The sequence below is a fragment of the Leguminivora glycinivorella genome, chromosome 8, assembly GCF_023078275.1.
Source record: "Leguminivora glycinivorella isolate SPB_JAAS2020 chromosome 8, LegGlyc_1.1, whole genome shotgun sequence".
NCBI classification, from domain to species: domain Eukaryota; kingdom Metazoa; phylum Arthropoda; class Insecta; order Lepidoptera; family Tortricidae; genus Leguminivora; species Leguminivora glycinivorella.
In genome coordinates this window covers 14360097-14386763 of record NC_062978.1, presented here as the reverse complement: position 1 = coordinate 14386763, position 26667 = coordinate 14360097, and the positions used below count along the sequence as shown (strand labels likewise).

Genomic DNA, 26667 nt, shown 5'->3' with positions numbered 1-26667 from the left:
TTCCCTCATTCCTTTCTACTTTCAATTACCTATAAACGTATAACTAGTACCTAAGTAATCTACTTTTTACAAAGAGTGTGCGTTACAATTCACTCGTTATTTCGATGTTATTATACAGTATTGGCACATAGACGTAACATGATATTGATATGTGTATTAGGAAATTAAGCACACAAAATCATTGTCGGTGCATTCCACAAGAAAGACCTTTACGAAATGCTTTCTGCTTGCCTTGAATGGCAGCTACTTCAATCAAATCTGTAAAGCTCGAGAAAATACTACCCATTTGTTAACTGAGTCATGAAACATTTCGAACACAAAATCTCTTTCTTAGCGTTTTCAGAAGTATGAGAAGAATCGCATATCGTAAGAAACATTCTCCTGGAGTGCCCTTGTTACTTATTCAATTGTTTTAGTGATATGTACATTTATAAAGCGGCATCGCGCGTGATCAATGAAAATGTTCCTCGTTACGGAGCGAAACGTCGAAGCGATCTTCGACAATTTTACGTGAGTTACCCGATTTTACATGTTTAATATGTCAGTGTCTCACGGTAGTTTTATTATTTAAATTATAAAAAAGTGATATCATTTCCATATATGTCCGAAAGATTCACACGAATATGAAGGACCACAAAAAGCTGTAATCTGTGGCTTTTAGAGCTCAGCTAAAAACAAAAATTTCATCATCAGAATGTCGATTGATCGAATACAACCGTTAAATTCAATCTACTTAATTTCTACCCAATTTCGTAACAGTGGCCGGACAAATTCACGGACGCATCAGCGTAGCGATGCGCCGTACGCAAAAAAAAAACTAGCCCAATAAAATTATAAAACCGTAAATGGAGTAGGTAACCCGTACTTAAAATTGTCCCTCCCGGTGGTACCGGACATTTTTGCTCGTTATTGGCACCGTGCGTGACAGACTGGCGCTGATTGACATAAAAGCTAGCGGCGGCCGTAGGAACTAATTGACATACAATTTAATATGGAAAACCTGATAAAATGAGGGCAGTGCCAGTCGTGCGCATAGCGAAGAATAGAAAGACAAGATACATATAGCGGAGCTAAGTAGAACACGGGATTCGACGAGCACGTCGATGGCGCTAAGCTGGCGGTCCTCGCTTCACTCGTTCCGTCGCCGGCGCGGGCGCTCAGTACTGCGCCGGGTCGGGCGAGGGCGGCGCGCGCGCGCGTGCTCGGGCTCGGACTCGGCGGCGTCGGTGGAGGCGGGCGTGGGCGGCGGCGGGCGGTTCATGGCGCGGTAGTGGCGGTAGGCGCGCCGCCGCGTCGGCGCGCTCGCGTTGCTGGCCGTGGCCGGCGACGGTGGCGGGTTGGCCGTCGGCCGCGGGTAGCGGCACAGGCTGTCCGATGAGCTGTCGATGTTCAATATGTTTTTAGGGATCATCCAAAATGGACAGTGAGTTATATACCTACCGGTCGAATCGGAGTTTTAGGTCCTTAAAAAAAAAACCACTATACTACCGTTAGGCCATACTACCGTTACGCTAGGCGTTTCGTTTACTTTCAATCCCTTAACACTTTCGCTACCAAGAACCCGACTGTCGGGCACACCGCTCGTAGAAGCGTAGCCGATTACATGGGGAAACCCGTATGTAGCGAAAATGTCGTAGCGCCGCGTAGAGCCCGGTTTCGAAAGTGTTAATTGCCAAAATTAAAGCAGTTTCATATGCTCCGCTTGCCTCATTTCGGTTTGGGAATACAGATGTGAATTTATGTATGATGTGTCATAGGAAGCTCAAATTAAATCTTTTATTTTTTATTATAAATGGGCTCACTCATACTTTAGTAAACGACATGCAACTTCGTGATGAGAAAAATAAGTATAGAGTCGGGTAGTTACATGGTGGCGCTGGCCCCGATGGGTCTGGCGCGCACGTCGGCGTGCTTGAGCGGCACGAGCACGCGCGCGGCGTGCGGCGGAGCGGCGCGGCGCCGTCGCCAGCGCCGCAGCGCCGCCCACGCCGCCGCCACGCCGCCCGCCGCGCCCGCGATGCCGCCGCACACCGCGAACGCGTTCGACGATCGCACGCCCGGCTGCAAATCACTCAATCGATTAAGACGAAGCATATTTGAAAGCGGTCACATAATAAAAACAAACACACATCATTGGCTTTTGTTTTTATATATGAAAGCGGCCCCATAATAACGTACATTTATAATACCCGACATAACACGATAACATAAAAAAAAAATACATAACATAGCATCATATGGAATAAAGCGTAAGAGTAGGAAAGGTACCGGTGGACGCGGATCGCAGTGCGCGGGCGCCTCGTCGGCGCCGTCCGCGCAGTGCGCCCGCCCGTCGCATAGCAGGCGCGCGCCTAGGCACAACCGCGAGTCGCATCTGTAATCAACATTAGCGATTACTTGTTATCATTATCCATGAATGTATTGAATGAATGAATGAGTGAATTTCCGTGACATGCACAAACGACAAACACCACCGGATACAAATACGGCTTACTTACAGTTGGTGAGCGTGCCCTGTTGGGATGTCTTCTTTGATTTGTAAAAAAAAACAGACACCGATGCAGATCACTGGTAAAAGGACCTTTCCTATCTCCTATAGGTACGAAACTGAGCTGATTTCTCGAACTGAACCTGAAGGCTTCGACCAGGGTCTCGCGGCGCGCAGCAGCCGCAGTCCAACACGTCCGAGCCGCCCGGACAGTGCGCCAGCCGTCGCATCTGGTTCACTAATGTTTGACCAAAACAATTTTAGCAAATGTTCATTTTACAAAAAACGTTTCATCAATATAGTAATTGGCAAATATGTTATTCCGCATATGTATCATTTTACAAAAACTTACTTGACAAATAATCATTTAGTAACTAATACATTAGTACAATGTGTTACTTAATAAACTATCAATTGTATATTTTTCATGTTACCTAATAGTATGTTTGACAAATTGATACATTTACCAAATGTCATGTAATAAATTGTTATAAAGGGGTTCCAGACCTTTCTTCTAGCCTAGGCTAAACTGACCCACTTTTTTAGATCAGTTTGGTTTGTGATGGTCACAGTTCTAACCTAACCTAACCAACTTTTCTAGTATCAGTGCGGTTTTGTGTGTATCACAGTTTTAACCTAACCTACTTTTCTAGTATTACTTCGGTTTTGTGAGGATCACAGTTCTAACCTAACCCACTTTTCTAGTATTACTTCGGTTTTGTGAGGGTCACAGTTCTAACCTAACCTAACGCACTTTTCTAGTATTGCTTCGGTTTTGTGAGGGTCACAGTTCTAACCTAACCTAACCCACTTTCCTAGTATTACTTCGGTTTTGTGAGGGTCACAGTTCTAACCTAACCTAACCCACATTCCTAGTATTACTCCGGTTTTGTGAGGGTCACAGTTCTAACCTAACCTAACCCACTTTTCTAGTATTACTTCGGTTTTGTGAGGGTCACAGTTCTAACCTAACCTGACCCTCTTTTCTTGTATTACTTCGGTTTTGTGAGGGTCAAAGTTCTAACCTAACCCACTTTTCTAGTATTACTTCGATTTTATGAGGTTTACAGTTCTAACCAAATCTACTTTGTAGTAGCATTCCAAAAAGCAGGGACTGAGTAAAAAAATATTGTAAAGATTTTCTATGAAACATTAATATGATTTGATTCGCTATTATGTGTTTCGTTTGACCCATATTATAAATTACTATTACAGATTCACTTGTCAAATAATACATTACAGCAAACATTTTTAGGCTAATCGTAGGTTTATTAGTTAAGTTATTTGTTAAATATAAATTTGTCAAAAATATCCCTTATAAAATGTTATTTTGTAAGTCAAATATTTGGTTATGAGAATAATTTGTCAAAAATGTTTTTGTAAAGTGAAGACTTGCCAAAATATAATTTTGCCAGTAGTTGGTTGTCAAGTGTCAATTTGCTAAACAAGTTTTGGTCAAACGATAGGACACCGTTGCATCTGTATCTGGGTACCTGAAGGCGTCGGGTAGCGGCGGGTCGGGAGGCGCGCAGTAGGCGCCGGTGGCGCAGTCCCCGAGAGACTCGGCGCACGAGCCGTCCGCGCAGCGCAGTCCCGCCGCGCAGCCGCAGCCCGCCTCGTCCGAGCCGCCCGGGCAGTCCGCCTGCCCGTCGCATCTATACACGCAACATCTACTTAATAGAGCGTTGGAACAGGTTACCGTTGCATTTTTCTTCAGAGACTTTAAAAATGTAAAATGTATGTTACCTTTAAATAAAAAATAAAATAGATGTCAACAGATTTTGGATTTCATGTAGATTGACTTAGCTTACGAACACTAAGCTAGTACTTTCATGTAAAAAAATACACTTCAAAGAAATAATTAGACAATAATGCCGTAGACCTTTCGCTTAGTAGACAAGCGACTGAGCTAGAAAGCTGTTACCATAAAGTCACATTCCCCTTTATATTTATTTCAATTATTACAAAAGCTAGGAGAATTTAGTTGCGCATTACCTCCACTCGTTGGGCACGCAAACGGGCGCTTGAGGATCGTTGTCGGCAGCGGGCTCGGGGGGTGCGCAGGCGAAGTGCCCGGGCGCGCAGGCGCGGCACGCCAGGCCGCAGCCGCACGCGCCGTCCGCGCCGCACGCGCCCACCGCGCCGCCGCACGCGCGCCCGCCGTAGCACGGGTGAGAGCGCGCCGGCTAAGGGGCAAAACATTCTTATACCAAACATACTGCGCGGCCAAGCCCTACACCGGACAAAAGACGCAACTGAGCCACGTCATCGCCCAAATAATTGTTTATTAATTTTAATATTGTTCTCTTTTTTTGTTCACTAATTTCACTATGTTTTATGTTATGTCAGTCTAAGTTTCGTGACGCATTGGTTTTACTGTCATGTCATGTAAACGTGTTTTACAAAGAAATAAATAAATAGTAGTATTTTACTATGGTAAAAAAACCGGCCAAGTGCGAGTCGGACTCGCCCACCGAGGGTTCCGTACAAACTTTCAATGGTTAAAATAATCATACTACTCATACTCATATTCATTTATTCATTCAACGCCATTTTAAACGTCAAGATTTGATTTAAAAAAATAATATTCATACAACAATAATACTTAGAGAATAAATAGCCAGAAGATTGAAATTACAAAAAGTTAGGCAATATTCACATAAAAAATGCACAAAAATATTTTTCTAATTAGGTAATAAAAAAATTGTCATAAGTGTAGAACGGGTGCTCGACCAGCCAATTTTTTAAGCGATAGGTAGGTACTTAAAGTTCGACACACTTAGGCGCTTCAACCACATATTGCGGCAATTTATTATAGACGGCAGGGTCCATCACGTGTTAATTTGACCGTAAATTGGATTTCGCCAATTTACGGTCGATACCTACTAACTTTCCGGCATTTCGAATGTTGTACTTGGAACACATGTTGTTAGTTTTGTCACAGAATATATGTATAATAGTACAAGTACAGAAGGCTCACTCCTTTGATGTTCACAAAATGACGCCATTCTAAATTCTTACCTACATTAACAAACGGACCGCACGCGAGCAGCCAACATTGAATTTTTCCCCTCACTAGGTCGGAAACACGTGTTTTGTCCTTTAATACCAGCGGGTAAAAACGCATTTTATCCACTAGTGCTTTAAAATTGATAAAAGTAGGTGAATCTAGTAATAAAGATCATTTACCACCTGTGGAACTACTGGAAGCAGTGATAAAAGAAAATCTTGCAGTACAAAAGGCGGACTTATGCTTTAAGGCATTCTCTACTATGTTGATCTTTCTTTTATGCGGGGGGCTTCGCCCCCCGAGCCCTCCTTTATATGCTCTTAAGGGTCTCAAGAAAACCCTATCCCAACTTATTTTAAATACTACGTTGATCTTTCTTTGATGCGGGGGGCTTTGCCCCCCGAGCCCCCCCCTTTATTTACTCTAAACGGTCACAAGAAAACCCTAACCCAACTTATTTTAAATACTACGTTGGTCTTTCTTTTTTGCGGGGGCTTCGCCCCCGAGCCCCCCTTTATTTCCTCTGGAGGGTCACAAGAAAACCTTAACCCAACTTATTTTAAATACTACGTTGATCTGTCTTTTTTGTGGGGGGCTTCGATCGCCCCTGAGCCCCCCTTTATTTGCTCTTGAGGGTCTCAAGAAAACCCTATCCCAACTTATTTTAAATACTACTTCGATCTTTTTAGTAGTTCCAGTTCATATCTTCCGGCTCCATCATCAGACCTTGAAACCTAATCGTAGTCAAAGTTCATTACAAGACTTTTCTAAGAAACCCAAAAACTACTATGATACGATGTTCTATCATGTAGTTCCAGTTCATATCTTCCGGCTCCATCATCAGACGTTGAAACCTAATCGTAGTCAAAGTTCATTACAAGACTTTTCTAAGAAACGCAAAAACAGCTATGATACGATGTTACATCATGTAGTTCCAGTTCATATCTTCCGGCTTCATCATCAGACCTTGAAACCTTATCGTAGTCAAAGTTCATTTCAAGACTTTTCTAAGAAACCCAAAAACTGCTATGATACGATGTTTCATCATGTAGTTCCAGTTCATATCTTCCGGCTCCATCATCAGACCTTGAAACCTAATCGTAGTCAAAGTTCATTACAAGACTTTTCTAAGAAACCCAAAAACAGCTATGATACGATGTTCCATCATGTAGTTCCAGTTCATATCTTCCGGCTCCATCATCAGATCAGTTCAACAGTACCATATTATTGTACTGTCATCAGAACTACATACAGCTGCCAATTATCATTACGCTACGATCCTTGGAAGATGGTTAAATTAGCCTCCGTAGATTCCATTACATAGTTAGTTACATACACGACGACCTAATAAAAGCGTGTTGTAGCGAGACAGAATAACATTACCACGCACGAGCGCGCGGGCTCGAATACTTTCTCACTCGCACACTACTACCTGTCGCGCTCAGCGGACCGACCGACCCGAGCGCGAGCGAAGTAACTACTCCGAGCGGCGCGGGGAGCGCGGCGCCTCGGCCTCCGGAAATAAAAGCCGCTGCGCGGCCACTGATCGTCAGTTGTTAGCTAGTGGTCTAGCTTGGGAGACGGCCTCTGCTATGCCCCAAGTCCAACCAACAAATGAAGCACGGGTCGAGACCGTCTACACGGACCGCCCATAAGCTTCATAATCGGTTGGCCTTTGGTCTTGCAGTGGTCGTCCCTGAGGACCTTCAACTCATGTTTAGCTAGGTACTCCACTTGTATGATGATTATTTGTAATATTGGAAGTTAAACCAATAAACAACTGGTTCCTACTTGGCGTCTTATTCCGCCACCCTACATTCTGGCGCCCAACTTAAAAACAAGTAGGACAATGGAAAAGTCAAGAGGGAACAAAATCACTACAAGAGGCAAAAACTACGCAATTTCTACGAGTATAGTTTTGGTGCAGGGGGAGGGTTCTGGCGAACACCCTCACTAGCAATGCTGCGTCAACGAGAAACTGGAAGACAATTAGCTGTACATGGATCCTGTTATTCCTGGTACTCTTACGGGACGTCACAGAGTACCAGAGGGGGAGAATGCAGCAAGACAAACTAATTCAGTTGTGACCTACCGGTCAAGCATGAGAGACGGCCCATGCTATGCCTCAAGCCTAACCACCAAATGATCACGACGGGTCGAGACCGTCTACACGGACCGCCCATAAGCTCATATTCGGTTAGCCGTTAGTCTATCGACAAAGTAATGCGTACCGCCCCCGATCATAACTTTCGCCCAAGTCCCATGAATGAAATGTACTATCGGACCAGCTTCACTCCAGGGGGAGGGTTCCGAAGAAAACCTTATCAAGCAGTTCTGTTTACATGACGAAACTGAAGAATTTGTTCTACTCACGTACCAGAGCGAGAGACAACAGCTCCTGCTATTCCTGGTACTCTTACGGGACGTCAAAGAGTACCAGAGGGGGAGAATGTAGCGAGACAGAATAACATTACCACGCACGAGCGCGCGGGCTCGAATACTTTCTCACTCGCACACTACTACCTGTCGCGCTCAGCGGACCGACCGACCCGAGCGCGAGCGAAGTAACTACTCCGAGCGGCGCGGGGAGCGCGGCGCCTCGGCCTCCGGAAATAAAAGCCGCTGCGCGGCCACCGATCGTCAGTTGTTAGCTAGTGGTCTAGCTTGGGAGACGGCCTCTGCTATGCCCCAAGTCCAACCAACAAATGAAGCACGGGTCGAGACCGTCTACACGGACCGCCCATAAGCTTCATAATCGGTTGGCCTTTGGTCTTGCAGTGGTCGTCCCTGAGGACCTTCAACTCATGTTTAGCTAGGTACTCCACTTGTATGATGATTATTTGTAATATTGGAAGTTAAACCAATAAACAACTGGTTCCTACTTGGCGTCTTATTCCAACCACCCTACAGTGTTAATATTAATATTAGCGCCATCTAGCTGAGCCCTTCTTCTGTGTGGTACTGAGGTAAGTACGTTTTATTCTTAGACTTTATCTGTCTATACGGAGTTATATATGTCTTTGACTAGAAGTATAGGTACTCTAATGAGTATTATTGTATTTAGCGCCGTCTCTCGGCAAAATTTACTAAGTAATTTACGCGACTTGAGACTTGTGCGAACCTTTAGGCATGGAAAGTCACATGAAAAGTTGTCGAAACTAATAATAGATGGCGCTGCATTTAAATTTCTTGACTGATAACTCTAATACTAAATTGAATATACTCTAAGGTAGAGCAGAGTCTAATACCTCCGCTTTACAAAAGACCGCAATCAAGTAGCACTAGACTTTACTCATTGTTGTGTTCCTGCCGGTGAGTAAGGCAGCCAGAGCTCAACGAGGGTGCGGTACTCCTTCCTTCCTTCCCCCTCCTTCCTTCAGTCGTCGGCACCCAGGCCCCTTCTAAGTACAGGTTTGTACAAGTTTCTAATGAGTCGAGTCGGCAACGCACATGTGCCACTCCTTGAGTGGCAGGCGTCCATATGTAACAGTCACCGCTTTCCATCAGGCGGACCGTATGCATGTTTGCCACCTACGTGGTACAAAAAAACTCTCGACGAATTCACCTTAAACATTAAAAACTAAATCAAAATCGATTGATTCGTTCGGGAGCTATGATGCCAGACAGACATGTCAAGCGTCAAACCTATTATTATTATAATATTTTTGCGTTGGTGGTTAAAAACAAGAAACCTCCTTCAAAACTATAATAAAACACAACTTTCTATGAAAATCGGTAAAGTGCGAGTCGGATTTCGACATTTGCATACAAAAAGGTCATGAGCGCCTGACTACACTAGATTTGTACTTTAAAGATTTTGCGTATATTTTGGAAACTATAAGAGATAGAGCAAATAGACTTCAGATTTTGGTTGTCGGTGGCACAATTTTTTTGTTTTCGTATATATACACCATTTTTTGGACCTATTGCGGCAATATTATGGTCAGTGCAGTTCTAAACAGTCGTAAGCGCCTCTTTTTTAGTAGGAACTTAAGTCATTTTGGCAAATGCTTAAAATTTTTAACAATTTCTAAACAGAAATGAATTTCTTTCTACCTGTCCATGGCGCTCACAAAATTTCAAAACATTTAGTAAGTACTTGCAGCGGCAGTGAGTGAAAAATCTCAATTTGAGTTTTTTTCTCTTAAGTCCGACTTACGCTTGACTGTAGATTTCTAATAGGTTTTCCTGTAATCTACAGGTAGAGGGCTATCTCGTGTATTTTTTTGAAAATTTTCCGCTAAGTAGTTTCGGAGATAAGGGGGGGGAATGGTAATTTTTTGCTTATTTTCTTAAATTACTTCTAAATTACCAAAATAAAAACTATAAAAAAATATATTTGAGATGCTTATAAAATGCTCTTTCATTTGATATGTAACACAATATAGTTCTAATAACTTTGATTTTTAATTGTCAATTTTACCCCCCAAAAGTGGCCCCTATGATTAAATTTCGTTTAATTTCATTTAATTATATTACATGTCCGTCTTTGGGCCACTTGTTTACATACGTGTGCCAAATTTCAAGTAAATCGGTCTAGTAGTTTCGGAGAAATCGGCTGTGACAGAGGGACAGACAGACACACGAGTGATCCTATAAGGGTTCCGTTTTTCCTCTTTGAGGTACGGAACCCTAAAAAGCAACTATTAAAGTTAATAATCTGTCAATAAATTTTACTAATACCGGATAGGAATAGAATCGATTGGCATAAAAAAAATAAAAGTCTCTCATCAGTCATCTCTTTTTATCCTCTCATTCACTCAAAGGTTAACTGGAAGAAATCCCTCAAAGGGATAAGTTAGCCTTTGTACTGTTCTTTACTGTAATAACTGTGTTTTTTGTTATTAATTGTAGGTACAATAAAGAGTTTACTACTACTACTACTAAAAGTTTTCATTTTCAAACAAACTGCATGGGAAAAGTTTTTCTCGGTTTACGGCATTTCTAGGCGGAATTTGTTGATTTCATGCACGGATTTAATCATGGATAATTTGTCAAAAATAACCTTTTTGAATGAAAACGCCACCTAATTAATTTCAAAACGTTCGAAAGACCCCTTTTGCACTGATCCGCTATCAAAATACACCCTGTAACCGCACACTCACCTTAGTAACCGCAAGCGTGCAGGGCAGACGCGCCAGATGCGGCACGGGCGAGGCGGGCAGGTCGCGGCGGTGCAGCGGCACGCGCATGAGCGCGCGCTCGCCGCCCGACAGGTACAGCGCGCCCGAGTACACGGACAGCGAGCCCGCCCAGCCGCCTTGCCATATTATACGTCTGCAGAGGACCCACAATACTTGGTTATTACTGATTTCTGAAAATAATAGCTGATCCAGTCACAGACTTTTGCGTCTATTGCAGAAGATTAGCCGGGTCTACACTGACCGCACGCCTCGCGAGGAAATCGTCCGTGCTCATGCGCGCACGTTTGCCTAGCTAGAGCAAATTCGCTCGCCAAAATGGCGGCGCTCGGTCAGCTGTTCAAAATAGTTCTGCACATAGTTTCAAGTTTCAATTTGTTTATTGCACTCATGTTAGTATACAGTTCTTAAGATTATTACAGTTCCACATGCACCCTGTAAGGGCATAGCAACAATGTTTTCTTACTTAATATTAACTTAGAATAAGATAACATGCATCACTGGCATAAGCCAATTTGTATGGATTGGTGTATGGGTTTTTCTTAAGCCTGTCTGTGCCGGTAAAATTAATCATCTACACTGTTTGTGTCACTAAAGAATTCTTTTAATGAGTAATACGCTTTATTTATGAGGTAAGTTTTTAATGCGTTTTTAAAGTTATTATAATTATTTATTTCTTTTATTTCGTTTGGTATATTATTGTATATTTTTATTGGCATACCAAGAGGGCCTTTATGGATCATCTGTAGAGTAGAGTTTGGGGTGGCTAGTCTGGCCGTAAATGAGCCGGTCGCGAGTATTCGGGGAAGAGATTTCTATTATTCCTTACCAAGAGGCATGCTTCTAATATGTACATGGAGACTAGGGTTAGAATTTTTAATTCTATGAAGTACGGTTTACAGCTATCCAATTGATGAGTATTTACAAGAACTCTAATACAGTGTTTTTGTAATAAAAAAAGATTATTCATATTTGGACTATTTCCCCACAGTATGATTCCGATAATTAATTGAAATACGGTTGTACTCACGTTATTATATCGCTATTGCTGCGACATGTTTCAATTAATTATTTGAATATGTCTCACGGAAGTTTAACGTGTATAGTATGATTCCGTATTGTAGCCAAGAGTGAGCATAGGCGTAGTATGCATTTGTGGCTATTTTTATGTCAGTACATTTTTTTAGGTTGTATAATCCATATATGAAGCTACTTAATTTGCTGCTTATTTTATTAATATGATCTTTCCAGTTGAGGGCTGAGTCCACGTTAATACCCAAAAATGTAGATGACGATATTGATTCTATTTTGTTATTTTTATAAGAGTAATCGTCTAGAGTCTGTTTTTGAGAAGGCTTAAATTGGATAATTTTCGTTTTTTCGAAATTGACTTCTAAGTTGTGGTCACTGAGCCATGCTACAACTTCTTCTAGGGTCGAGTCTAAATCGCTGTTCAGGTTTTGTTCGGTTTCGCACGATATGACAAAAGAAATATCGTCAGCAAACAAGGTACATGGGCTTTTTATTATCTTGGGTAAATCGTTAATGTAGATTAGAAATAAAATGCAACCGAGTACACTTCCCTGGGGTATGATTGGTTTACTTTTGATATTTGTGATGAAGTGATATTGTATATTGTGTCCGTATCGAAGTTGTGATGCTCTATTTCGACATACTGTACGCGGTTTGTGAGGTAGGACGAAAACAAGTCATGAGCATTCCCTCTTATTCCTATATCTTTTAGTTTTTTTAGTAGTATGTTGTACATCTCGGTCGTAAGCCTTGCTCATATCTAGTAGAACGCCTATAGCGTATTTTCTTTCAATATCTGGGCGACCGAGCTTCGCTCGGTTCTATTTTAATATATCACGTCTTTAGATAAAAAAAAAACTCTTAAGACAAAAACAAAAAACAAAAACTTAAACCTACGATCTATCTGCGTACATTAGACCGACCTCGTACGACTGAACTAAGCGGAATCGATGCGCGCGCGGCGAAATTAACTACCATATTTTACGTTTACTAACGCGAAAGAAAAACTCATGAAAACTCGAAAATTCGCGCTTTCCGGGATCTAAGGCTACGCTAGATCGATTTTTCACCCCCGAAAACCCCCACATAACAAATTTCAGCGAAATCGTTAGAGTGGTTTCCGAGATCGTCGGTATAAATAAATAAATATACAACAATTGCTCGTTTAAAAGTATAAGATTTATTATACTTAGTACTTCTCGAACAAATTTGTACACTGCAAGAGTAGTTGATCTTCTCTCGCGGAAGCCGTATTGAGCGTCGTCAAAGATGGCAAATTTTTCGCAAAAGGAGTAGAGTCGCCTTGACATCGCGGTTTCAAATATTTTTGAAAAAGTCGATAAAAGTGGAATTGGTCTATAATATCATATTATTTATTAGTATCAGTGTAGACCCGGCTATTTACGCATTGCTGGTTAGACGATGGGTTTGGTCACTGTGTAGGCCGATGCGTGAGGGGTACGACCAGTCATATTTTAGGCAGAGAAAACTCATGTGGCTCATACTATTTGAGGTCAAGTCCTAGGTTGCTTTCCGCTGACTTTCTGTGACTGTATTATATTGTAACAAATAATGTATAATAATGTATGTGTACTGACTTGTTGTCGGCGTCGAGGTCGACGGCGTGTATCTGCTTGTTCACAGCCCAGTAGACGACCCCGCTGGCCTGGTCCACGGCTAGCGCCGTGGCGTTTGCTGCGCGTGCTAGCTCCGCGCGTCCAGTGCCGTCTGCACGCGCGCGCATTATGGCGCCCAGACCCAGGTCGTTCCATATTAGTATCCTGTGGTAAAAAACGAGCGATAGACTTTAGAAATAGAGTTATATCGACTGCTCACTTTTAATCATATTAGTAGAATCTAAAAGCATACTATTGGAGATATTGTTGAGAGAAAATCACGGAATCGAGAGGTCCAAATTAAAAACACAGTCCCATAGCCCTGACAGCAGTCGTTGAGGCCGCGTGGCTGACAATGAAGTACTTGAGGAGTGTCGTTGGGGTGGAGGAGTGTGACAACTTTACCTTTTAGTCTGATGAAACGCCAGATGCCTGGGCATCATGTTCTTCCCGCGCAGTATGACGCCGGCAGAAGAGTTGTTTTCTATAGACGTGGCGTTGATGGAGTCTGTATCCAGGCAGGTCCAGTACAGCGCGCGTCCTAGCACGTCTAGCACCATGTGGAAGGGCCTGGACAAGTCGCTGACGACGGTGGTGGAGTCCGTGATGGCCGAGGTGGTGGAGTATGACATTGGAACGCGGCGGATCGAGTGGGAGTCTTCGTCCATCCAATATAGCATTCTGTGAAAGTGAGACAGACTTTATTACCTGATTTAAATATTAGAATAGAATAGAATAGAATAAACATTTATTCGTGAACACAGACAAGACAAAGAACACATAATAACACACACTTGTGACAGAAAGTAATGAAGTGCCACGAAATGGCCTCATCTCAGCGTGTTGCTGGTGACTTCCAGCGCTGATCTTCCGATGAGACCATCAAGTGAGAAAGATTCACGGAGGGTAACAGACAGAAGAAATGCAAAATATATGTGATACAAGAAAAATGGACTACAGTTAAAAATAATAAAATTGAAAATATTACAAGAAAAATAACAACAGGCTGTGATATAAGAAAGATCTAAGTATACAAAAGAATAATAACAAACAGAACACATTAAATTAATAAAAAGAAAAAAGGAAAGCGTCATACACCAGATCGCACACACAGCGTTCCATCGTTTGGTCGTACCATACTATGGCTGTTCATTAAGGCGGCCATTGCTAGTTGCAACTAGCGCCAGCGGTAGCTACACTAACTAAAAGGCAGGTTCTGACAAGACAATAACAAACGTAATTTTATGTGAAAGCTAAAAATCAAAAAATCAAATGTATAAGTTTACAGGATGATAAAAAATACTGAATAACATCGACGGCATAATAATCATGCTGCAGAAGGAGCGAAAAACAAGTGGTAAACATATTAAATGAGTAATTAACTACAGACAGCTCGTGTCAAGTCTCAAGTTTTCTTGACTAAGTTGGTGGTTTAATAAGTACTGCTTAAGCAATTTCGCCTGAACAGTACGCAAGGTTTTCCAGAGCGCATATGGATAATTCAGACGGAAAACGCCATGTTTGTGATTTTCTCTTTAAATGTACGGTGTTTATGCGTAACAAATAAATATGTATCATGAATTTATCGTACTTACTTGTTGTCAGGATCGTACTCGATAGCCCTGATATTCTTCAGTCCAGTCACGGGGATGAATGCGTCGTTACATTCGCCGTTCACTATCATTATGCGTCCCACCGCGTTCTTTTGAGCGAATAAGAGAAATTCTTCCGGTTCTAAAATCAAGACACGATATACGATAGTATTAATAGTACATGCAAGTATATGCGAACAAAGAGTGGCACAAAAACTGGTGTTAAGGCACGATGGTTAACCAAACTTTGCTTCAGAGTGAGACCTAAAATGAGATTGTTCCTCGTAAAATGACACAGTGTCTATCTGACCTCGCAGCCAGAGGCCTTCTAAAAAAACCTTTGTCCAAAATCACTTTAAAATGATTAAATGATACCTAAATGCCTTCCGAGATGTAGTCGAGAGGAGTAGTGTGGTCATGAAAAAGGAGTTTAAAGCTTACCGGAACACGTCTGATTATCCTTGTTGAGCCTGTAATGCGTGGGGCAGGCGCAGCGGTAGTCCTCCCTGGTGTCGGCGGGCAGCGGCAGGCACAGGTGCGAGCAGCCGCCGTTGTCCACGCCGCACTGCGTGCCGGGCTGCGGTCGCCGCTGGTACACCTTCAGGTCCGAGATGTAGTCGAGGGGAGGAGTGGTGTGGATGGACTTCCGGTTGGAACCGTCGGCTTTCTTGGCCGCTTGGATTACGCCTGAAATCGGAGTAGGGTTCAGAATGCTGATACCTACAGAAGTAGTGGGTATGATAATGTTTTCGAAGTAACGTGATGCGACGTTATACATGTGAGCATTTTCAGAATTTGGGTCTCCCCAATTAGCAAAAGTTGTTAACAAAAATTAACTCGCTGTCAGTTTTGTGACGATAAATGCATAAAATCTGTCTAAAAATTTACTTTTTTCACATTCTGAATGTAGATTATCGCTTAAAGTTTATGTAATTAACACAAAAACAATATTTTTATTGAAATTTCATGCTTAATTATTGTTACAAAACTGACAGTAGGTTATTTTTTGTTAACAACTTTCGCTAATTGGGGGGCCCCAAATTATGAAAATGCCCATGTAAGAAAATTGATGATATTTTTAAGTGAAAAGTGTACTAAAAAGTTGTAGGTTATTTTGATTGCACTCAAAAACGAATAATTATTAATTACGAAGTTCCGTAACTTCCGTACAGTTTTTCATATTTGAATAAAATCTCTTTTTCCCACCCACGTTTTGAAACTTTAACATGTTAAACTCACCTGTATTCCAGTCTCCCCAAAACACCCTATCACCAAACAGAGTCAACGCGTACGGCATAGTTATATCGTCAGCCAGCACCTTCCGTCCGGTCCCGTTGAGGAACGCGTACTCTATAGTGGGGGGCTCGAGCGCGGCCCAGTACAGCGTGCGTTTATCGTAGTCGATGCCCAGAGCGTGCACTTTGCCTACTTGGTCGATGAGGACGGTGGCTGCCGTTCCGTCCATTGCGGCGCGCTTGATTGTTTTTGAGCCAAGTTCGGACCAGTACATGTATCTGTAATAAAATTTTAAGGTTAGATAGCGATAAACCCATTCTCTTGCTCTTTCGACATCACTTGGTTTTCGATGTAGCATAGTTGTCTCATCATCCACCTTTTCAGATCATCTCTCGCAGCACGCTAAGGGAGATAAGGTATCTATTGCAAGAAACATATATCTGTATTTACCCTTTTTTAGGGTCCAAGGCAATACTCTTCGGCTTTTTAAGGTATTGCCAAATCAGCGTCCGACGGCTGGAGCCATCTAAACGCGCTACTTCGATACGGTTTGTGGTGCTATCTGTCCAATAGATGTTCTGACCTGACCAATCTATAGCCAATCCTGAAATGAAAGCAACATATTACATTTTTGAACACTGAATGAACACTCTGAAACGAAAGAATTCTATTTCGCACAGATATTCTTACTAGATTAGGTCAAAGTAACATTGATGGGTGTGGGATAGGACAAATACATGCTAAATGATTATACCTTCAACCAAGCCCATCCATTCCACGATCTTTTCCATGTGTGCGCCGTTGATAGAGCAGCGATTGATTGTCTTAGCTTTGCTGTCGGACCAATAGATCTTTGAGCCCGAAATATGGACTGCCAAAGCACTGGAAATATAATAAATATGTTACTTACGAAGTAAGGTACGGTCACGGACTTCAATTGTTGATCCACTTCCAGCTCATTTTATACTGGCCAGTTTATAGATTATCTATGAAATACCAAAATTATTGTAGCCTCTAAATGGCTCAACAATTAAAGACCCTGAGTACATACCTAAATTTTTAATTCATAAAAGATTGTTATAATTACCTGACTTCTTTGATATCTCTTACAGGTAATATGGCATGGTTGTCGATGTTGTCGTATTCAATGCTCAGAAGTCCTATAAAGTTTTTGCGACTGTAAATCAGGAAAGCTTCCGGCTCTGCGCAAGTTTTCTTATCACTTTTTAGTTCTAGGCCTGCAATAAAAATTATATGATCAGGTAGCGAATAAAATTAAATATACACATGTTTATTCGTAAATACAGATTAGATTCCTGCACATAAGAAATACATAGAATGAATACTATCACGAATTTTTTTTTTTTTTTTTTTATACCACGTCGGTGGCAAACAGGTATACGGCCCGCCTGATGGAAAGCGGTCACCGTAACCTATGGACGCCCGCAACTCAAGGGGTGTCACGTCAAATGGCTTCTTCTCAGCATGGCTTTCATCAGGGCTGACCTTCCGATGAAAGACCGTGATCGTTATGGCAGATAATTAAGGTGTTGCTTTTGATGCCTCACAGCGATCGATAAAGTCGTCGAGTAGCCTGTAAAGATGGGATCCTTACCTAGTAGGCAGCGGCACACGTCCGGCGGCGGGCTGCTGAAGCACAGGTGCGAGCAGCCGCGGGTGTCGGCCGCGCACGCAACAATATAATACTGCACGTGTAAGGTCAGGAACTAGCGTCCGTTGACCTAGTAATCGCCTATGAAGACGGTATCCTTACGAGCGGGCAGCGGCACACGTAGCCTTCTAGCGGCGGGCGGCTGAAGCACAGGTGCGAGCAGCCGCCATTGTCAGCCGCGCACGCAACAATATAATACTGCACGTGTAAGGTCAGGAACTAGCGTCCGTTGACCTAGTAATCGCCTATGAAGACGGTATCCTTACCGAGCGGGCAGCGGCACACGTAGCCTTCTAGCGGCGGGCGGCTGAAGCACAGGTGCGAGCAGCCGCCATTGTCAGCCGCGCACGCAACAATATAATACTGCACGTGTAAGGTCAGGAACTAGCGTCCGTTGACCTAGTAATCGCCTATGAAGACGGTATCCTTACCGAGCGGGCAGCGGCACACGTAGCCTTCTACCGGCGGGCGGCTGAAGCACAGGTGCGAGCAGCCGCCATTGTCAGCCGCGCACGCAACAATATAATACTGCACGTGTAAGGTCAGGAACTAGCGTCCGTTGACCTAGTAATCGCCTATGAAGACGGTATCCTTACCGAGCGGGCAGCGGCACACGTAGCCTTCTAGCGGCGGGCGGCTGAAGCACAGGTGCGAGCAGCCGCGGTTGTCGGCCGCGCACGCAACAATATAATACTGCACGTGTAAGGTCAGGAACTAGCGTCCGTTGACCTAGTAATCGCCTATGAAGACGGTATCCTTACCGAGCGGGCAGCGGCACACGTAGCCTTCTAGCGGCGGGCGGCTGAAGCACAGGTGCGAGCAGCCGCCATTGTCGGCCGCGCATGCGCTGTGGCCCAACGTCGCGCCCAGGCGGAAGGCCTTCACGCCCATCATGTTCGCCATCTGGTCCACTACTGCTTGACGATTTACACCTTGTGATAAAGGAAATAATTAACTATGAGAATATGACGAGTCTTTATTAATAAGTATCAGTATGCATAAGTATGCAAGCATGTTAAAGCTATCCAAAAGTCAGAAACGCCCCTAATAAAGCGCCAAAGTGACGTCACGGTTAATGCGAAGCCGACAAGTATGAAAACAAAATAATGCCATTTTGAAAGTTACTAAGATAAGTAAGACAAAACACCAGCCGAGTTTTTTTCAGCTTTAAATGTAAGTACATATCAGGGCAGTCTGAAGTGCGAACGCGTGTGCACACTTGATCTAACTACCGTATTTAATATGTCTACAGAAAACTTGATCACTGTACATACCGGTATCTTTATCAATCCTGTCCAAAGTCCGCCGCTGCATGTCGGACCAGTAAAGATGTTGGTCAAGTAAAGTCAGCCCAAATATGTGCAGGATATCCCTGTTATGCAACTCGTTTCTATCCGTGCCGTCCATATTGCAAACCTAAAAATGTAAATATATATAGCACAAACATCCCATATTCATCTCCCGGCCTTGGACCGCGTACGTTGGGCTTCGCCCGACTCCTTTAGACGGGGCTTTATGATCGTATTGGCTAATAATCAGACGTAGTCGTAGCTTAAGTTTTCACATTGTTGAATATTAACTTGTTCTCAAAACAAACATATTATATGTTTAATCATAAAGTGCCAGTCTCATAAAGAAATAACTATCATAAGATCAGTTACATGGTACCATTATATTGTATTGTCAATGTTCTAAACCTTATGAAAAGTTTCAGCTTATTGGAAAATGGGGCCTAATTAAGCTTGCTTGATTACCATACAGTGACTCAGGTGAAGCTTAAAATAACTTTTTAACAAAAAATAAAACCGCCTTCAAAAAAGCGTGTTACAAAACACGGAGAATCTAAAAAGCCAAAAATAAACCTTCGAATTCAGATTTCTTATCGGATTGCAATAATCTAAACATCCAAATTATAAACAAATCAATTATTTTTGTAGTCGGTACCAGACCTGTTCGTCGCCTTGCTATTTCCTGTTTGCCCCACCCAACCATACGCAGGCTGGCCCCGACTCCAAAAATAATTGATTTGTTTATAATTTGGATGTTTAGATTATTGCAATCCGATAAGAAATCTGAATTCGAAGGTTTATTTTTGGCTTTTTAGTTTCTCTGTGTTTTGTAACACGCTTTTTTTGAAGGCGGTTTTATTTTTTGTTAAAAAGTTAATTTATTTGTTGATTTTTAGTGGTTCCTAGTGATATTATATGTATCAGTCCGAATATATGTACAGTAGTGAAAGAATTATCCTTTAACTCCTAACCATTGAGGAGTTGACCTTCCATCATCAGCTCAGCCACATAAAATTATTACCATCAGGCGTAAATACTGGTGTACCTTTGAAAAGTACACTAAAAACATTACATGTGCCTATAACATTTGAAGAGTTCCCTCGATTTCTCCAAGATCCCATCATCAGACCCCGACTTGGTGGCAATGGGACCATTTCGGCGTTATACCCGTTCGATAAAAAAAAAATTTTGAAAATCGGTCCACGATTCTCGGAGATATCGAGTAACATACATACAAAAAAAAAAAAAAAAATTAAGTCGAATTGAGAACCTCCTCCTTTTTTGAAGTCGGTTAAAAAGTGTGGATAAAGACGGGTGATTCTTAATAAATCTACCAAGCCTGTTGAAGAATCTATTCTGATATTGATTCAATTTTATTGTTGTAGTTTGTTGTTTGATATCTACCTCAATCTTATGTGTCCTGGCGTCGCCCCAGTATAGCTTGTTGTTGACGGTGTCCAAGGCGATCCCGTTGGGCCACATGAGCTTCTCTGATACTAGTAGCACGCGGCCGCTGCCGTCGAGACTCGCGCGCTCGATCTTCGGTCGCTTCTCGTACCAGTCCGACCAGAACATCCACCCAGCTGTCGGGTGCACGGCTATGGCTCGCGGCTCGTACAAGTCTTCGTAAATAATAACCTGACAACATTTTTTTTTACAACTAGGGATCAATTCAAATTATTTTATTGAATATTTTTGATTTGTTCTATTTTCAAGTAGTCACACTACTATATATGAAATTATAAATTGAAATAGATATCACACACGAAAGAAAAACGGCTAGGCCCACTGGTGGCCCGAGTCTTTACCACTAGACCACTAGACCACACGCCCGCCCAGCGTTCCCGGCTCGGCCACCACCGGCCTTGCCGTTTTTTCTTTCGTGTATGATATCTATTTCAATTTACATTTTTTTTGTTTAGCGATTACGGAATGGTAGTTATTTCTAAAGTGTTTTTTGATGCGCCAATTTTGATGTTGACTGTATAACATGATTAACATTCCAGTATCGAACATATAAACTTTACATAGATTATCTATTGGCAATTTGGCATGCCCCTAGTATCTACTCTTAAAAGACGTATTTAAATAAAATGTTTTCCTTGCTGTAAATGTGTGCTACGGATACACTAATCACCAGCAGTTTCGTTGATGGTCATACATTGTCACTACTAAGAATACAAAGTGCAAAATGTTACCTTTCTAACACTTCCATCAAGTCTAGCAACACTGATGGTGTCCGTGACAGGGTCGGTCCAGTATATGTTCCGAGCTAGTGGTTCAATAGCAATACTGTCTGGGACTCCGTTGCTGTGGATCACCACTGATTGGTCACTGCCATCTAAACGGGCCCTGGATATGGTCTTGGCCTAAGAAACAGATTTTTTTTCATATTATGTAATACTTAGGCCCATATGGTTCATTTAATTCTCATAAGTTAAACTTTGGAGGGCTTTGAAATACTTACCATGCTATCTGACCAGTAGATATATTCAGTCTTTGGATCAAAATCAATCGACATGGCTCTCTTGAGATCCTTAAGGGGCAGTGTGGTGGGGGTGAAGTCAGGGGAGTCCAGAGATATCTTGGAGATGGCGGAGCGCTGCGCCACAAGGAGGAGGCTTTGTGGAGAGTTGAAGCAGGTGGTGTTGCTGCCTTCCCGGAGCTTCACGCCAGTTGGGCACGAGCAGGTGTAGCCTGGAATAACAACTTGCACATATTAAAAACAGAACGGGGCCACACAAGGAAGAGAGGAAATAGTCAGATAATTTTAAAAAGATAGGCGGAGCGAACTGGCTCAGGAAAGCGAGAGACCATGATACCTGGAAGGCTTTGGAAGAGGCCTATGTCCTCGAGGGACAAGACTGAAGTTGAAGTTGTCGATGGGAAAAAATAGTAATATATTATATAATATAGTTTAAAAACAAATAGAAAATAAGCAAAGATAGTATACATGTAGATGAAATGTAAAAAGCTTCATAAAGGTTATTTTTCTTTTATTTTATTTTATTATTTTTATTTTTATTTGCCCGTGTGGTGACGGGTTAAGAATTTCACCACCCCCTTTCTTCCCGTGGGTGTCGTAGAAGGCGACTGTGGGACATGGGTTAAATTGTGGCGTAGGCGAGAGGCTGGCAACCTGTCACTGCAATGTCACAGTTTCGTTTTCTTTCAACCCCTTATTTGCCAAGAGTGGCACTGAAACCTGAGTAGTTTCATGTGCTCTGCCTACCCCTTCATGGGACACAGGCGTGATTGTATGTATGTATGTATTTATTTTATTATTATTAATAACAGACAGCAGTAATATATTCTCCTTGTCTTTACATAAAAACTTGCTTGTTAGGATATAATTTAGGGATGTGTTCTCATAAACCCCCTACTACTGTTAAGAGAAGGTGCTAAAAAATCTTACTTGGAAATGTAGGAGCTAACAGGCACAAATGTGAGCAACCACCATTATTAACTTTACATGGGTGGTCCTCTGGTGGCGCTAGTTGTCTGCTGCCATCATACACCCTGATATCTACTGGTACTGGCTCCGACTTGATCAGTTCCTTCATGGGGCCTGTGGTTGATATGTCCCAGGAGTAGATTTTCCTAAAAAATAAAAAAAGGAATATAGGCGAGAGCACACCGAGAGTGAAAACAGTACAAAGTAGTTAAAGACAAACGGGATTTAATCCTGTTATTAAGTCCCATTTGCAATTTTAAATATGTGTAAAAATCATGTAAATTTAAATCAGTGTTAAACAGTACATAGTAGTCATAGCTAGATTCACACTAACCAAGCAGCACTAGCACTATTTTGAACAGTCTCAGTCAGCTGTGCATCTTGTTGAGTGAATTGGCTCTTCAGAGCAGAATTTATGTAAAATTAATAATAAAAAATATAATTTTATATCTTACCAGGTTTTCCAGTCTGTCCAATAAAGTTTGTCATTAAAAAATGTCAAGGCATAAGGGTACTCCAGTCCCCCTTTTATAATTCTCTTTCTCTTTTCCCCATTAAAGTCCATTACATCTACAAACATTAGTTTTGCGTCTACCCAGTAAATTAAATTATTGTTATAATCTATGGTAATGCCATTAGGCCAAAAAATATTTTCTTTAACTATGACTTTACGTGTGGCTGGGTCACCGTTCATGCCAGCTCTCTCGATTTTGGGTACTTCTCCCCAATCTGTCCAAAACAGTAACCTGAAGATAAAATAATAAAAAATAGTATTATTAAAAGGTTATTTGAATATAAGGTGCATTAGGGTAATTCCGATAGTCGTCTAATTACGAGTCACATCAAAATCACCATTATTTCCATCATATTTATTAAGATTCCCCTTTCGGAATTATTCGAAGATTTCTGTCATTCGGAATTACCCTAATGCACCTTACTTGCTTCTTAATACGTACAATACAAAGTTAAGGAGTCAGAAATGAACCAGACAAGTTGGAGATTACTCCACTGACAAGAGCACAACTCTTAAGTGTGAAGAAGAAGCCTCATTTCTATAGATAAGAATGAAAGATATATAGTGACATGTAAAAACAATACAAACCCTTCCTTAGGAACAACAGCTATGGCTCTAGCCAGGTCCACTTCAGACCAAAATAAAACTTTCCTATACTTCTGGTCTATGCTTATCACTTCTAAACGGTTTGTGTCTCCATCTGTCCAGTAAATTTTATCTGTGTACCAGTCTATAGCAATTCCAGTAGGTGTGATAAGGCCTTCTGAGACAATTCCCATCTGCAATAGTTAAGTTATATACAGTATTATTAAAATGGCATTAAATTATAATTACTGATCATTTGTTAGTTATTTATCCGCTTGACCGTCCTATGATAGCATAGTATAAAAAAAAAAATATGCAGCAGACCATCCGCAGATACCTTACCATCCCAAGGAGGGGAAGGGGAAACAGTTGATTAGTATTCTATTATTAAAACCGAAATAAATTACACATATGAAAGAAAAAGTGACCAAGTCCTCTGGTGCCTGAGGCTGGAATCGAACCAGCGTACTCTCCAATCAGAGGACTTGGTCACTTTTTCTTTCATATGTGTAATTTATTTCGGTTTTAATTTATATACATAGTAGTGTGACTACTTTAAGACAGCACAAGTTGAAATATTTTCAATAGATTATAATTTAACTTGTGTTCATTAGAATATTCTATTATTATCAGTTGATTATTATCTAGCGAAATATTGCAACATTATTTACTTATTCTCTTGATACAATAATGTAGCCTAACTACATAGTTTGCTACTAAAAGTATAGATGGTAGTGTACGCTTGTTACAGTCAATGAAAAAATATATCTGGCAGTGCCTTGTCAAACTCCGCGTGTTTGTGTTTGATTTTGAATGTTTAATTTTTTTTGATATCTTCATGAGAACTGTATGTGTTTTGGTTGTGGTATCATTATAAAGGTGAAATAGTATATTTCTCTAATACATAATAAAAAGAGAGGGTCGTCTCTCAAAATTTCCTGTAATAAGTAATAGTCAAATAAAAAAATTCTTAAATTTTTTACCGAATACATAATTTTAACCTTGATTATAATCATAGATATTTATACTATCACTATAATTGTATTTTAATTACTGTACGTTAATTTATGCCTAAGTTGTTTTTTTTTACTCTACCTTGTGTAGTTTAGAAGATACAGACATTTTTGTAGAAAGTTGTGGATGCACAGCGCACATAGCTTAAAAAACCCGGACGGTTGACCGGAATATGGTCGCACAGGCTGGACAGTCAAGTGGTTATTGTCAAGCATTAGGGCAGGCTCACACAGTGAGGCAATGTCCTAGCATGGCACAGTGTGGGATCAGACCTCATTTTTGACCATGGTCTTTTTATTGTAAAAACCGGTAGTCTAGACTAAAACAATGCTACGACTAAAACTCCCGAATGTCAAATATGACTAGTTTACGAGAAATTATTTTTTGAAATTTAGGGCAAATGTACCCGAAAATTGACTAAAACTCAAAATATCCTGAGAACGGTATCGATTATCAAAAAACACTTTTAAGAGAACTTATAGAACTACCAATATACTATCGTATGAAATAATCAGCACGGTCCTAACATCATTCATATCGGTATTAGAACCAAATTAGTTATTTTCTATTTTGATTTTTTTTCTCGAAAGTTCCTGTATATTAGCATTTCTTTTATTTTTTTACTGAAATGTGATTAGCTTCCCTATATGCTATAATTTTTGCATCAAGCAATTCCATAGGATCTAGAAATTATGGTGTGTTTAAACGTCCCATATAAAATCCCCATAGAGTAATTAAGCACACCATAATTTCTAGATCCTATGGAATTGCTTAGTGCAAAAATTATAGCATATAGGGAAGCTAATCACCTTTCAGTAAAAAAATAAAAGAAATGCTAATATACAGGAACTTTCGAGAAAAAATCAAAATCGAAAATTACTAATTTGGTTCTAATACCGATATGAATGATGCTATTACCGTGCTGATTATTCCATACGATAGTAAATTGGTAGTTCTATAAGTTCTCTTAAAAGTGTTTTTTGATAATCGATACCGTTCTCAGGATATTTTGAGTTTTAGTCAATTTTCGGGTACATTTACCCTAAATTTCAAAAAATAATTTCTCGTTAACTAGTCATATTTGACATTCGGGAATTTTAGTCGTAGCATTGTTTTGGTCTAGGCTACCGGTTTTTACAATAAAAGACCATGGTCAAAAATGAGGTCTGATCCCACACTGTGCATGGCAAACAGTCAATGCAGTGCCTGAGCCAAGGCAGCATTTTCCTTGGCTGGGGAACCTGCCTTGGCATTAATATATATTTGAGAGGTACGGCAATATACAGAAGCGAAAATAAATATTTTAAAGTAAAAAATACCTTGTCCCCTGAATGTGTTCCATTGTAATTCATACATTGTATCAGTTCATCAGTTTGGTCCGACCAGCATATAAGGTTTCTTTTATACAAAAAGTCAACTGCAGAGCCCTGGACTAAGCCCTTGATAATAGTGTTGACTTTGCCGGGCTTTGATATGTTCGCTACTCTGATATCTGATCCCGTCGAATATAAGAGCACTGGGTTACTCGCCACTGTATAAAAACCTGAAACAGTACAATGTAATGTATAATTAGTATAAAACAAAATACGATGTTGATTTCTGCTAATTTTGCTATTCTCATTTTACAGCTTATTTTGGTTGTTCACAAAATACAAACTGACTGTAGACATTGTTATTTTTGTTTAAGTTTGTCTATCATGATCATGGTTTATAAAACAAACGTATAATTTGAATATTACCTTTAAGTTGTAAAAACATTAACAAACAGAATATGTTAACAACATTTTGTATAATTTTGTCGGCATAAAGAATTCTTCGGCGTTTCGTCATAATGAAAACAAATGAATAGCACTTGAATGGTTCATATGTTTATTTTAATGTTCAATGCACCGATACATTAAGGCACTAGGTGGCAATGAACTTAACATATTCTTATCGCACATATAACATTATGATAATTTGAAATCGAGGCAAATTCTAAAATCAACACATATTTTGAGATCAACAAGAGATAGCTGCACCGC

General features: G+C 41.0%; 1 protein-coding gene across 1 annotated transcript; it reads right to left on the bottom strand.

The window, feature by feature from the left end:
• Nucleotides 1-733: 733 nt before the first annotated feature.
• On the bottom strand, nt 734-26667 carry LOC125228610 (low-density lipoprotein receptor-related protein 6). The gene is given in 25 exon segments (XM_048133253.1): nt 734-1201; nt 1204-1379; nt 1868-2061; nt 2269-2374; nt 3982-4143; nt 4484-4674; nt 10604-10775; nt 13270-13452; nt 13693-13968; nt 14883-15021; nt 15321-15566; nt 16119-16393; nt 16566-16719; nt 16870-16997; nt 17203-17353; nt 18549-18719; nt 19062-19203; nt 20481-20714; nt 21275-21445; nt 21544-21773; nt 22492-22676; nt 22986-23276; nt 23633-23823; nt 25963-26186; nt 26383-26667. Coding segments are annotated over 25 exon segments (4527 nt in total). The 5' UTR covers nt 26474-26667; the 3' UTR covers nt 734-1157.